The sequence below is a fragment of the Lutjanus erythropterus genome, chromosome 3 (assembly GCF_056507025.1).
Source record: "Lutjanus erythropterus isolate fLutEry1 chromosome 3, fLutEry1.hap2, whole genome shotgun sequence".
NCBI classification, from domain to species: Eukaryota; Metazoa; Chordata; class Actinopteri; order Lutjaniformes; family Lutjanidae; genus Lutjanus; species Lutjanus erythropterus.
The window spans coordinates 48,108,999-48,124,077 of record NC_139319.1 but is presented as its reverse complement, the minus strand read 5'-3'; the positions used below and the strand labels follow the sequence as shown (position 1 = coordinate 48,124,077).

The 15,079-nt window shown below is 39.6% G+C and overlaps 1 protein-coding gene across 3 annotated transcripts in view; it reads right to left on the bottom strand.

Annotated features, from left to right (window-relative positions):
• Nucleotides 1-495: 495 nt before the first annotated feature.
• The window catches only part of adcy9a (adenylate cyclase 9a), a 48,982-nt gene continuing 34,398 nt past the window's right edge, over nt 496-15,079 (bottom strand). The window contains exons 5-11 of one of the 3 annotated variants that reach the window (XM_084711343.1): nt 13,918-14,020; nt 11,956-12,173; nt 10,557-10,716; nt 6,923-7,071; nt 5,076-5,105; nt 2,532-2,817; nt 496-1,671 (exon numbers count right to left, since the gene is read on the bottom strand). In XM_084711343.1, coding sequence (XP_084567469.1) covers nt 610-1,671; nt 2,532-2,817; nt 5,076-5,105; nt 6,923-7,071; nt 10,557-10,716; nt 11,956-12,173; nt 13,918-14,020 — 2,008 coding nt within the window. In that variant the 3' untranslated portion in view covers nt 496-609. The remainder of the gene's footprint in view (nt 1,672-2,531; nt 2,818-5,075; nt 5,106-6,922; nt 7,072-10,556; nt 10,717-11,955; nt 12,174-13,917; nt 14,021-15,079) is intronic. The other 2 variants (XM_084711328.1, XM_084711336.1) reach the window with 2 other exon arrangements.

Here is a 15,079-nt window from a genome sequence, read left to right as displayed (position 1 = left end):
CACTGCTTCATGTGATTCCCTCATTCTTCCCATAGGTTAGTTCCCTGCTCAGCCCATCATGCTGCACTGGCACTTAGATAGAATCTAAAATGATTTTCCCTTAAGTAAGGTCAAGACTTTGATCAAGTTAAAACAAATGATATGGCACAACAATAATGATTTTTTTAAAAGAAATACTTGCATTGAAAATAAAAGCATGGAGTAAGAAACCACAGCATGTTCTGTAGTCTAAGATTGTTAAAACTTTGTTCAGTATTCATATTTGTTCGTTCACTGTTCTAGTCCTGAAGGCACTTGATAACAAAAACGAATAAGAAAAAACATCATGAACACCAACAACACTTCCTTTTCTCTGAAGCCTTCTCCCCTTTACACTGCTGTCTGTGCTCAACACAGGGCTAACCCCCCCCCCCACTCGTGTCGGAGTGAAAACCTCCCTCTTCTTCATCTGTGCTGACACTTCGCCCAACACTGAAAGGAAGGGACATTCTGCCTACACCCGCGATTAGTCCTGGAGAGACAGAGGCTGGGTGGGAAGGGTGAGGGTGAGGGTGGGGGTGGGGGTGGCGTGGCAGAGGGGCAGAAGACAAGGGAAGAGGAGAGGAGGGATCAGAGACGAGCGTAAAACTCCTCGTTGAGTTTCGTTAGCTCGTCGGCCTCCTCCTCTTCATCCCCCTCCTCCTGAAGTGCGAGGGGAGCAGGCTGCACCTGGGAGGGCACTTGCGCAGCGCAAGGCGCTGGGCCTAGTTCAGAGTGGAGAGGGAGGTGAGGGTCTGTGGCAGGGGGCTGCCCTGGGAGGTGTGGAGCGTCCCTGTATCCTTCCTCCCTCACCTCTGTGGACTTCACTTGGACAGGCTCAGGCCACCTCACAGCGCTTTGCAGCTGAGGAAGGAGTGTGGAAAAAGAGGAGGAGGAAGGAGGATGAGGTGTGGGAGAAAAGGAAGAAGATGGGGGAAGAGCTGCTGCCTGGGCAACAGATCCTGAAGTCTTATTGGCTGTCTGTGCCACGGCAAAGGGTCCGACGCTGGCGCCCAGCTCCATTCGGTCTTGATATATACTTTCCCCACTTCTGGGATACAGAAAGGTCCTCATTTGACCTTTGCCCTTAACATTCACTGTACCTCTATAGTCAAACTCTAAGCCCATGGCGCTGAGCACAGCATGGCTCTCCTCGCTCACCTGCACCCGACACTCCACACCAGTGGAGTCCATGCGGCTGGCAATGTTGACCGTGTCTCCCCAGATGTCATAGAGCAGTTTAGTGGTGCCGATGACCCCCGCCGTCAGCGGTCCGTGGTTAAATCCAATACGGAGCTTGAAGCCAAAACCCAGCATGTTCTTGTTGAAGTCGTCCAGGACGCCCATCATCTCCAGGGCGAAGTTGAAAAGCGCCCTCAGGTGAGCATGTGGAGAGTCGTCTTCATTCTCAGCCAACTGCCGGACATTCAGTCCGGACGCAGCCATGTAGGTGGCGCCGATTGTCTTGATTTTCTCCACACTTTTGAATTCGGGTTTGCGAAGGAGCTCGTCGAAGTCTCCTATCAGCTCATTGAGGACACGGTAGCACTCTTTTCCACCCTCATAACTCTCTTCATAAAACTCACTGAAGTTTACGATACTGGCGAAGATCACACCCACACTGTCGTGGTTCTTGGAGTAGCTCTGTGTCACCTGAGGAATAAAATTAAGAATGGCTGCATTACAATGAGCTCATATTAAAGGGGTAGTTTATTTGATGTAGGGTTGTACATGTATGCTGTATTTAGAATTTAAAAAGCCTTTTCTTCAAGACAAATGTCGCTCTCTCCAAACTGCCAGAGTTTATATTCTTGTGTGTCTTTGGTGTTTTAAAATGTTTTTAATCACTGAAGTCACATAATAACACACACAAACTAACAGATGGAGACAGTGATAGACCAGCAACTACTTTATTCTGTGAGGTTCACCTTTGGAGTTTGGCTGGTTTGGCGAGAGCGATATTTAGCTTATACAACAGCTGTCAGACAGTCTTTTCTGTCTGAAAGGGTTGTCCAACAGTAAAATAAAATGGTGAAAATATTCCAAATACAGCATAAGTTTAGACTTTTTTTTAAGGTGGATTCATTTTTTTAAGTGGACTGAATATTTTAAGGTAGAACATTATTAGGTGGCTAAAATACTTTTTTGCTGCAGACCATGTCCACAGCATGTCACTGATATTCCTCTCTGCTTTTCCCAACTAGGGGTCCTGTAGACAAGCATCCACAGTAGGTAATACACTGACTATGGATAAGTACTTCATACAACCCAATTTCAAATAATCTGAACAACCCCTTTAAGAGAGAAATGCTTTCAAATATTCTGAACACTAAAATGTATTTATATTCATGAAAAAATTAATGAAGCAGTGGTCAAGATTATAATCTTTCATCCCCTTGATGAAAAAAAATTGGATTAAATAAATTGTTTGTTCTGCATCACAAAATAAGAATTAACCATTGCTCTGATAACCTTCATAATTAACATAGTTTTGTTTCAACAACTACAAAAACCTTGAGTTGCTCAGCGACATGGATGGGGATGATGTTGCCCAGTAACCACTCCGCCTGGTCTCGCAGTGTCTGGATCTTGAAGCGATGTTTGTCAGCCTCTACGTTGCCATGGTAATGGAGACGGTAGCTGACCTCGAACTCACGGTTGAGGAACCAGACCAGGAGAAGAAGCAGGAAGAAGGCGAGGACAGCCTCGGGGACCAGAAGGTCAAGAGGTCTTGGAGGAGGATCAGGACCAGGAGTGACTAATGCTGAACCACCATCACCAGACGTGGAGATGTTCAGTCTGCACGAGAAGATGGAGAGAACAGACGAGAAGTGAGAGTAGGTAAAGCTGGACATGAGGACAAAGACGCTACAGAATAGGAAAAAGATTAAGAGGATAAAGAGGAGAGAGGAAAGGGAGGCCGAGATTCCACCACGTAACCAATCTTTTCAGTTACCTTACATATCCTGCCTCCAATTTGTTGCATGGTGTTTGTGTGAGCTACACGTAGATGACATGAAATCATATTTCCAGTGCAGCTTTAATAAAGTTTGTTAAAGTTTTTTGGAGTCAGTCCCTCAAAATCGATTTGCTTCTGTGTAATTGTAGACTCACAGCTTTACACCAGTGTTCAAATGCATCCTAGAGGAGGAACATATACTTATTTTTCCACTGACCTCAAAAAGTCACACCCAAAGCTCACAACTAGCTGCCTACCTTGCTACACTTAGACGCTCGTATGTCCATCTGGGACTTAAAACATCATGTTTATCCTGCTATTCTGGGGTTGTGGGGAATCATTAACTGATGCAGATGAGGGATAAAATCCTGATATTCCATCCAGGAAAAAATCTTGGAACGCAGAAAACTAATTCAATCTTAACTCAAAAGAGCACAAAAGACAAGGTACTTAACCACAATAATGTCTGGAAGACCCAGTATGATAACTTTAAAGGAATTTATTTGGCGAATATGTCAGAAGAGAAATCTAATATTCAATAAATATGTTTTCATGCGTCATAATCACCTGAAAGTAAGAGTCATTGTGTTTTTGTTACCTTACAGTGAGTGAGGCTTGGACGGCATCTTCTTTTTCCTACCTCCATGCCTTCCTGAGATTTCTTGGTATTAGGGTTGCAACTAATGATTTTTTTCATTGTCCATTAATCTGTCAATTATTTTCTTGATTAATCGATTAGTTCTTTTGTCTATAAAATGTCAGAAAATGGTGAAAAATGTCGATCACTGTTTCCAAAACCCAGAGATGACATCCTAAAATATCTTGCTTTGCCTACAACCCAAAGATATTCAGTTTCTATAGAAACCAGAAAATATTCATATTGAAGAATCTGGAATCAAACAATTTATTTATGTAAATTACTCAAATGGATTAATCAATCATCCAAATAGTTTATTCAATTAATTTAATAATAGATTAATAGTTGCTTAATAGTTGCAGCTCTACATTATGGCATATTTTAAGAAAGCACCAACAGTCATCCCTACAGTATTGTCATAATATCCATATTGAGGTAAAAAATATTGTGATCTTTGATTTTGTCTGCATCGGCCAGCCCTAACTAACCATGTCTCTTATGTCCCACAGACATCCATTCTAACCATATTTGTAATCTAGCTAAGCTTCTAATAGCACAAATAAAACTACAACTTAAAAAACAATTAAAAAACTAACACTAACTAAATTTTAAAAAAGTTATTTCTAATAGAAACAAAAGTTTCTGGAAAGAGACTTTGTTGTTGACTGATTCAAAAGTATTTTTTGGTGCTTTTCACACCAAAGCACTAGTACATTCTAATTTCATTATATTGGAGAGAAGGCAGAAATTTCTGCAGCCAGTCTCTCCAAAACTAGGGAACTCACACCAAACAGTATAGATAGATAAACAGCACTACAGACTAGAGAAAAAATATGTATTTTTGATTCTGAGGTGAACTGTCCCTTTAAGCCAATTACTTCAACACTTGCAATCAACAGAGATGCACGTACAGTATAAGAAACACAATAAAAGAGAATGTTTGAGAGTTTAATATGAGTTTTTCAAGACTCATCACAGAAACTTCATTTTCCCTGTTGATTTAGAAACTAATGAAAACTTAGGAACACTGGAAAGCCCTCTGAATGAAACAATGACTCAGTTAGAAGTGAGTATGATTCAAGTTGATTTTGTATCCTGTATGTTTTGAGAAGTGGCTGCCAATCAAAATGCAAGGTGATAAAGTAGAGAAGTCTTTCCCAGCCCTCTCTCCTCCTCAGTGGTGCAGTTCGTTAACTCTTGACTCTGATACAAAATTCAAGGCAGCATGGGCTGTATGAGTCATTTCCACCGCTAGTGACATTTAGCAGCCATTACTGCTGGTGCACACAGACGAGGAGACAGAGAGAAGGATAGGGGAGTAAAGAGCAGGAAAGCATGAGGATGAGTAAAAGCCGGAGAGAGCTGTAGTTATGAGGAAATATAAAAGAGAGCTGTTGCTCCTGTTGACCCTTCAAATGTCACTCATCCATCAAACCCCTCTGTTTCCACGGAGACACTCACCGATGAACTGGTAAGCTGTTATTACCGGAGCTGAAAGACGACGGGAGTGGTGTCAGTCAGGACAAAGGAAGGGTCACACATGCACAGGCACACACACATGAAGGAACATATATATAAGACAGATTAAAGATTAAATCCTCTTTACTGGCTGAAAAACAGGTAGACAGAGGTATGCAGTACCAAACCAACTGGGTCTGACAATAATGAGTGAATGTATAAATGTAGAGTGCAGTGATGAATTGATTGTTTAATTAATTGATTATGAATTTTTAATTAAATTAATCGCAAACTAGTTTGATAATTATTCAGTTAATTTTATATGAAAAAATCTTTATGGCCTAGGTTCATAAATGCAAATATTTTCTGGTTTCTTTACTCTTTTACAACAGTAAACTGAATATCTTTAGGTTGTGTGGACAAAACAAGACGTTTGAGTACGTCATCTTGAGCTTTCAGAAACTCTGACCGACATTTTTTAGACCAAATAACTAATCATCAATCTGGAAAGTAACAGGCAGATTAATCAATAATGAAAATAATCCCATGTAATGTACTGATAAATTGATTTTTGAAGCCTAAACTTATGGCTATCAAAGCTAAATCCTACATGCTGAACACAAAGCTGTAATTTTTTGTTTTCACATTGTGTTCTTAATTTCTAAACACTGCTTATAAATAACTACTTTGGCCTCCACCTGAGGATTTTCTAGTACTGCAACTCAACTCAGCTTTTTTTCTATAGCACCTTTCATGCTCACATGCAGCCCAAAGTGCTTGACAGAGCAAAATTAAAACAACACAGACAAGAAACAGCAACAAAAAAGTTCATTTAAAAATATAGTAATAAAACACATTTAAAAAAAATCAATAAATAAAAGTAGAATGAAGTAAAAGACACACCAGAGAAAAAAAATTAATGGAAAAACCATTGACTGAATCTAAAATCTAAGGTTATAACAAAAAAAGAGTTATTTAAATATACAGAGAGAGTTACACAGTTTAAGGGCAAAAATACATTTATGAGACAGACATTTCAAAGAAAAGCACTGGAGGATGTTGGTGATGAGTGCGTGATGTCACAGTAGGTGGAGTCTCTATGGTTACACCCACTGAGATGCAGAAAGATATGTGAGTGGCAGCATTAGGTCTCAGCTTCAGTGTCATGAAATTACAAAAACACATCCAAAATGAGAAAGAGCTGTTGTGTGACTGACTCAACAAAGAGATTCAACGAGAAATCGAAGCAATCTTTTTACAGACTTCCACAAGCTAAAGAAAAGAGAGGCAAATGGAGTGCTGCAACGCACAGAAACAACTGGAATTCAGGCGATGAAATCGCATCTGCAGTTGCAATTTTGACTGGTATGTTGGATTTTTAGGTAAAATCATACCTTAAGTTATATTTTGACTAAAGTTACTTAGAAATTCAATATTTATCATCTTTCATTCATATTCTCTACAACAATTCCACAATCCATCATGCATCCTCAACGCTGCTGCAAGTGGCAAAAAATAAAAAATTCTGACAGGCTGTCTACATACAGCCAGAATGTCCTTTGAGGTCCTTGTCACTTTCAAAAGATTCAGCCTTGAAGCAATGTTACAAACAAGCGTCCACTCATCAAATCAGGTCCATATAAATTTCAGGAAACCTGATTCCTGTCCTTAAGTCCAGCCGCTTTTAATTTATGCAGATGATCATTTGTTTTACTCCTGATTTTGCTGTTTCTCCAACTAAAGGTAACTTGTTGCAGGAACAACTACAGGCGCTTCTTCATGTGTATCAGTTCACTTATGTGTGTGTCATTATTTTGCATTTGGTATTTGTGTGTGTGAAAAGTGCTCACCTGTACCTGTGCAAGGGACTGTAAAGCAGCAGCAGCAGGGCGACCCCTGTAGCAGTGGCCAGGACTGAGCGCATCCAAAAACTGAGCTGACAGAAGTTACAATACTGGATGATGGCCAGGATGGTGGCACAGCACAAGAACATGGTCACCTGGAGAAAAGATGAGAATCATTAAAGTGACTTAACAAAGCAACTAAGGACTTTGCTGTGTGAGCAGAACAGAAAAAAAAGCAGTTCTGCTTGTGAGACTCAACTGAGTTGTGTATGTGTGTGTTGAGTAGGAAAGGTGATTAAAGTTAAACTCAGTTCTGTGTGTTTTTCACCTGAATTAAAGAAAAAAGCAGAGCTTCTTTGTTGTATTTGCTATCCAACTGCAGGAATCAAAAACACCATATAGTGTGAGTAAAGTAACAGTGGTACATTTTTAAAACTTTAGGCAGCATGAACACAAAATTTGCTGTCTAAAACATATGATGTGTAGGCCAGGACATCTCTGCAGTGCGACAATATTTAAAAATACAGTTCACCCTTCAAACAAAAATACATATTATATACAGTGTATACTAAATAGCACCCATCCTGTGATAGTACCAAAAATACATTTGAAAACTCAACAGCAATGTCTCTTTCCAGATATCAAGACACCGTAAGTCAAAATAATCCACAGGCACTGTTGTGGGCAGTTTCATGTAGGAACTACTTTCTAGTTGTAAGGAATTTGTTCTGGTAAATTCTACTGCAGAAAGAAAGTATAAGTATAGGAATGGGACAGCCCTTTTCTACAGACCAGAAACATATTGTAAAACACTTCTGAAAACATATCTCAAGGAAGCCATGTCATGTCAACATGTTTCAGCATCTGTTTTATTTTTAGTATTTATACTTATTGTTTGAAGTTTTCTTTCATTTTATGTCTGTATTATTTTAATTGTCTGATTTATTTGCCTCAGACCTGAAATGTTTTGATCCCAGTCAACCATGCAAAACACTCAAATAATCAATTTAATATAATAATATATCATAATATATCATACAATAGTTGCTCCTCCCACATTTGTTTACCATGTTTTTTAACACTTCTTCATGTTTAACGTTACGCTTTGAACTGTGGGAAATTACCACAGGCAGAAGTGCGGACTTGAAAGTGTGCATTAAGGGCTCAAAGGTCTATGAGAGAGCCCTCATTGATTTGACAGTGGGACAGCCCTAAACCCTCGCAGACTTACCAGGAACAATGTCTACGAGGGTTTACATTGAGACTGGGCCTTGGTGTTCAGTCTATCTCTCTGTCGTCCTGTGCACCCCAACCTGCACCCCTCTTCAGTGTCCTGCCCTCTTTTTTTAGCATTTTTTAAAACAATGCAGTGGGTGGAGTTGGGCTCAAACCTGGGGTGTGTTTACACCTTAATGATATTAACGCTAGTTACAAGTGAGATAAATATCTGGTATTAGTTCTTTCTAACCCAGTGTATTTTGAATTGTCATGTAATTTAACTGGTAACTAAAATTTAGATGTCAAATGCCATATAAACCACAGTTTAAATCAAATTCAAGGAAAGGCCTTTCAAGGTCAGAAGTATCTGTTTTTTATGATGTATTTGATGGATACATAGATACGCATGGATCTATTCAGGGAAACATATGTGAAGACAGTGGTTGTACTTTGGGGACATTCACAGGTTGGAAATGGTTATATTGACAGGATAACATCTCTCCTCTCATCCCTACACACGTCCTACCTCTCTCCCAGTCATGCCCTCCCTCTAGCACTGTTATTGGGTTTTATATCTTCAAAGACATTAAAGTCCAGAAAACTGCATGTCTAATTAACAATCCGCTTTGATCTGCAAGCCCCGAAGAGATGGAAAAGAGTGGAAGGAGGGAGACAGGGCAGGGTGGGAGAGGAATGGATAGAGAAATGTGGTGTTGAAAATCCTTGAAAAACAAGATATCAAAACACCAAACATCTTGCATGCAGCCACTGGCTCAAAGCTGGATGTGGCCTTGACTCAAAACAGCACAAAAACACTGCAAAGTACGGTTGCTCTCAATCTTCTCACATGCAGGACTCAGAGAAGAAGAAATGTCAACACTGGTGCCAAGGTCCACATGCGAAGCCTCCTGAAGCTAGCTGTTTTCCTTCTACAGTTCCTATCACTGCTAATGCCAGCTAACAGCTCTGCTGGTCTCCAAGGATCTCTGGCTTCAGACCACCACAGGCAAGGTTTCAAACTGCCCGACTCCTCTCTGCTTACTTTGGCATAGAGATATCAGTTTGGGCAAGCCATTATAGCTTGGAAATCACACATAGTACCACTGCCACAATTAGCAGCGACCCCTGTGTCTGCTGTTACAGGGGTCGCTGTGGTACTAGTGCTAACGGTGACTGTGATGGCAGCCTTACAGTGGCTGCAGCAGCAACGTTAAATAATTATTGTTAAATTTCTTAATTGAGTCATCCATAATTCAGCTCACTGTTTCAGGACTACAAAAGGGACTAAAGTGGTCTTCAACCAAGCTGGAAACAGTGCGAAAGGAAGCCTGTTAGTCCAGAGGATGATTTCTCCGGTAGATTCTAACTTAGATCCATTAGTAGATTCTATTGTAGAAAGAAAGGAGTTCCTCCATAAAACTGCTCACAACAAGGCCTGTGGATTATTTTGAGTAGCTGAATCATAATTTCCTGAAAGAGCTTACTTAGTTTTCAAATGGAGAGGAAGCCGACTACTAGCCGAAGAAGCAAAAGTTACACAGAAATGAGGATAATTCTAATCCCATAAATGTGTATTTCATATTAAAAGAGCTTAAATATGCTCATCATTTAGGAGCAGTTTATGTTTATGGCTCATGTTTATGAATCACTCAAAGATTTGATTTGATTGCATGATGGAAGCGTTTCCAGCTGTTTAATGTTGTATGAACTATTTCAAAAGCATTTACAACTAAAATGAAGTTATTATTACATTAAGTTATTAAATGCAGTAAAATATCTTATTATAAAATAATTTCAAAAAAAGATGAGCTTTGGGCCTTTTAATGTTTATTGATTTTATCTGATAAATAATATTATTATCAACTGGCCCCTGGCCTCCTGTCAGTTTGCAGCAATGGCCCCCGGGCAAAGCAAGCTGAGTATCTCTGCTGTATATATTGCTGAAGTTACAATAAATATCACAGTGTTATGATCTATTTCTGAGGACAAGCAGGCCCCATTTCACCACGGGAAATCAGCCACAGCAAAGTCACAGCGACAGCTTTTAAATTGGTCGCTCTGCCTTTTTTCCTTTTTTCTCTTTGTTATTTCTCTTTTTTTAAGACTCTAGTGCCAAACAGTGTTGTGGTACAAAGTAAAACACATCACACATCTGTCTCGTCTTTTCACTAATGACTTTAAAAAGTAACAGCAGCAGTGTCCCACTATGATGGTTTAATTTAGTCCTTGGTGCCGCACTGTGGCAGCCAACTATGCTCCTTCGCACCACTACTGCACCATTTATAGTTATATGGATTAAACAAAGTCTTGATGCGCAGAATTAGCATTTTTTGTAAATCAAGTTTCTTGAGGAATCTTTTCAACCCTACACTGGACACATTGAATCTCCCACTTAGAGCACAGTGTCTTCCCTTTCACTCACCTGTAGCGGCAAGTGGACACTGCAGGTGAGGTGGGACAGGACAGAGATGGCAGGGAGGGAGACCAGCACAGCCCCAACAACGTGACGGGGGACCCATCCAGAGACCACCAGGAGCAGGGAGCGGGTACAGTTCATCACCTCCTCCAGGTAGAAGGCCATACTGCAGGAGAGCAGAGGAGAAGAGGACAAAGTGTTAGAAGAGGACGATCCAGGATGAGTTTCCCAAGCATTATCAGTTTTGTCTGAATGAGACTACAGCTGTAATGATTAATCAATTATGAATCTATTATTAAATTAATTGACAACTATTCTGATAATCGGTTTGAGTAACATTTTAAGAAAAAAAGGTATTTTTTTTGTTCCAGCTTCTTGAATGTGAATATTTTCTGGTTTCTTTACTAATTTATGACCATAAAGCAAATATCTCTGGGTTGTGGGCAAAACAATAGATTTGAAGATGTCACTTTGCAGCTTTTGGAAACACTTATTGACATTTTCACTACTTTCTGACATTTCATAGACCAAGCAACTAATCAGTTAATGGAGAAAATAATTGACAGATTAACTGATCAGAAAAATAGTTAGTTGCAGCCCTAAATGAGACCAACATCAGAAACAAAAACTTGCATAATGACTGAAAAAATTCAAAATCACACAGAAAACATCAGCCCTCTTCCTGCTCAAGCAGGGAAAACTGCAGCAGATTCTCATTGGTCTTTAATTAAGACACATTATTAAAAGAGAACTACGCTGTCCAAATCCAGTTAGGAAATAAGGATTTATTGTCCATTTTCACATGGCAACAAGTGGAAATTAATTCATTTCTAAGCACTCTTCACTGAGCTGCATGCACATCCATAAAACCACAAAATAAAGCACATCTCAAGCATTTTGAGTACTGGAAACTCCAATTAGGAAGTTTTTTTTAAATGTTTGGAACTCTACCTGGTACCAGGACCAGATCATTTCGCCAATTTCTGAGCCAATACTGGTCTTTCACAAAAAACACTGAACATGAGCCAGTCGTATCTGACCAGAGAAGTTAATTCATTGTGGTGTGGGAGCCAACCACCACATAAAGTAATTATTTTTGGTTTCAGTGGAGAGTTGTAGTGCTACATGATGGTCTATCAGTGGTTTTCAATCCTGTACCATTGAGGCCCAAGAGATACAGGCTTTTATACCAACCAGGCACTGCAGCAGTCAGCTTGGAAATGCTGGAAACACTTCCATATTCTTGGGTCCTGGGCTTTTAGATCCAGGAAAAAATACAGTCTTGGGAAAACATGGAGCTCTTGTCATTTTGTTTCACAAAAACGGTCAAAAGAAAAAAAAAACTCACATCAGACAACCTGTTTGATATGAAGTTTGCACATGTCCTCTACAGAAGCCTCCTTACCGTATGGACAGCACCAGGGAGGCCAGCTCCAACAGGCCGGCCAGGGGAGCCAGGGCCAGAGCAGCGGGAGCTGGAGGGCCCACGGTGGCTGGGCTCACCAGAGGTGGAAGGAAGCAGGCCAGCGTCAGGGCCAGGAAGACAAAACAGCTGAGGAGAACATCCAGGAAGGAGCTGAAGGTGGAGCTCGCAAATGTCTGCACCTGAACCTGATTCTTCACCTAGAGGGGAAGAGGGAGGGATGTCATGTTCATTCATTTCATTTGACATTTTGCAGCCTCAATAACAAGCCTCCTAAATGAATAACAATATGAGAGTGAAGCTCTGAAATTAGAATATAGCATTACAGCTCTGAAGGGCTCTAAAATGAAAACAAAAGTACAATAAAAAATTACCATCATGTTAATCCTTCTGCCCTGACTCCCCTGCAGGAGGATCCCACCATCTCTCTTTGGCTTATTAACACATTGACAATCGACAACATAATACTTGCATCCACATATTATTATTTTTGGAGTAGCCCACTTTATGACAAATGCCCTGTGCATTGGCCTCTGCTGGTCTGCCTAGAAAAATGCAAACACTTAACTGAAGTGAAGTCAGGTCTCAAGTCATTAATACCAAGGTAAGTGGTTATTGAAATGCAAATCAGCGAGGCCAAGTGACGCTGGAAAAGACCCAGTAGGTATCAGGTGGTCAAAGCTAAGCTGGTCAGCTGGTCAAACTAAAATTTAAAGAAAAACATTAATATTTTAAATGCTTTTTAAATGATTTTTGTTTGTTTGCCTTTCACAATTAATGAGCAGATTAACAGAGTAGATCATGAACAGTTTGAGATGTCTAATGTATGTGTATATGTGTTACTTATGTATGTGTTTTTCCAGATTCAGTCCATCTACTGTCATGTGTATTACAATACACACATTACAATGGATCTACAAATGCACAGAAAGTTATGTATTTTAAAACTGATCATTAATAAATTGTTTTACTTCTTTATGATTCAAACAACTAGTACATAAAGAAATTCTTCTACTTACCTATACAGTCACACCCCTGAAGTAATGAGAACTGAGAACTGTATGAGAACTTATCCCCTGCCTTACAAATCATTGAGTAAGTAAGTCTGTAAGTATCTATTCTACTGAGTCTGGTAAAGAATGTACAGGTCTTGACCACTTGGAAATTGTGTTCATATCTGAAAAAAATTCAAAATACAGGAAAATTGGAGAATGCAACAAGTTCTCTCAAATCACTCGTATGCACAACTTGGATGGGGCCCATTGTTTTCACTCTTTCACTCCTCTGCAATTTTTTACCTTACCCCTTACATTTTACCTTCATCATTAGTTCTTTAAAATAAATTAAATATATTTTAACACAACTACTAAAACTGTAATTAAAACCTTAAGTAAAACAAACTCATTATCAAATATAAAATTAAAAACATCCATAAGTAAACACACTATAAAGCTATCTTTATCTAAACTTGAATGTTTAAAAAAAGTGACTCAAGAGTCACAGCTGAACACAGAAACTGACCATCACTGTGTATCACTATGAATTTGCATGAAATATGTTTTTAGCGTTGTAGTAACACTGGCGCAACAGCAGGGGGCTGCAAGGCTGTGGGGTCAGTGCAGGCCAACTGGAACTGGTCCTAGGTGTGTGAGAGTGTGTGTCAGCACTAATGTGGCATAGAATTTGGGAAATGGGGGACACAAGGAAAACGTCGCAACAACAACCCTTGTCCTCTTCAGTCACAAACACATGCACAAACAAAAATGCAGACACAAAATAAGTTATCCAAGACCCCTAGATTGATTATAAGCTAAATGTTTGTCTGCAGTCTTTTTGTTGTTTTTTTTTACAAGAGAAATGTTTTTGTGTTGATGGTATTTTCCCATCCAGGTACCATGTACCGTGTCTGTGTGTGTGTGTGTGTGTGTGTGTGTATGTATGTACCTCTTCCTTGTAGCTGCTGCGATAGGCCTTTTCCAGAGGTCTCTCTAGGAAATTGAGGCTGATCTTGTTGATGGGTGGCTTGAAAAAGTAGTCCTTCATCAGACTGAAACACAGAGAAACAAGAACAAATTGAAGGTGACATGATTTTCCTTTGGAAATCAAATATTACTGAAAATTAAACTTTTCACTAGCAAAATAGCGAAACTACGCTTGATATGTATTTACTCTTGATTCTTGGATGTTAACATTTTGTAACCCGGATCCTCTACATCAGGGATTTTTCAACCTTTTTCAACCTAGACTTGTCTTTAGTGTGTTTTTAATCCTGAACTGTGTATTCTTCATAACTGTTTGTTGTCTATTTGTCTTAGTTAGGTGCATTTTGCATGCTGGGATGCAGATGAGCATATTCAAAGGGTTGCTAGCAGCTAGCAGGAGAATGAATTAAGGCCTGATGTGGACAAGCAACAAAATATGTCTTCTGTGTGAAAAGAAACTGAACCAAGGGAAAAGTTTAGCAACTCATGCAAAAATTTAGACCACAGCAAATAAGCTGTACTGTAGGTTTGAAACCGCTCATTGCAAATTGTAATCGCTTACCTTAATTGATCATTGGTAACATTATTAATAAGTCAATCGATTAAACTTAAACATGATAATTTTGCTTATACCAAACAATACCAAATGTGTTGTTCCCCCCTCAATGAAAGCTTTATTTTCACAGCAACATGTTGCATATTCTTTGGCAGGGCCGATTGATCATCAATTTATCGTTATCATCACTTGCTCTTAGATTTTTCAATTCTATTGCCATCATTGTCATATGAAAATCAGTGTGACCAATATTTGTATTCAGTCCTTTAGATCACCATGAGGCCTTTTTATGTGAAGTTTGACATCTGACATCTGATGTACACAGGCAGCCCGATTTCATCATTTTGCCACCATCCCTCTGTGACTCATATAGAGGAGCATGGTACCGGTTAGCTGCTGTATGATACGCACTGGGCTTTTGACATAGTATAAACAGGGAGAACGTCAGTATGTGGAGGAGGTGAGGGGGTGGATGGCTCAAACAAACATGGGACTTTCGCCCCAAAGACCGAGGTTAGTGGTCCATGTGATGTTTTAAGGTATGTGATTTTAATCTTGTGTGACGCTT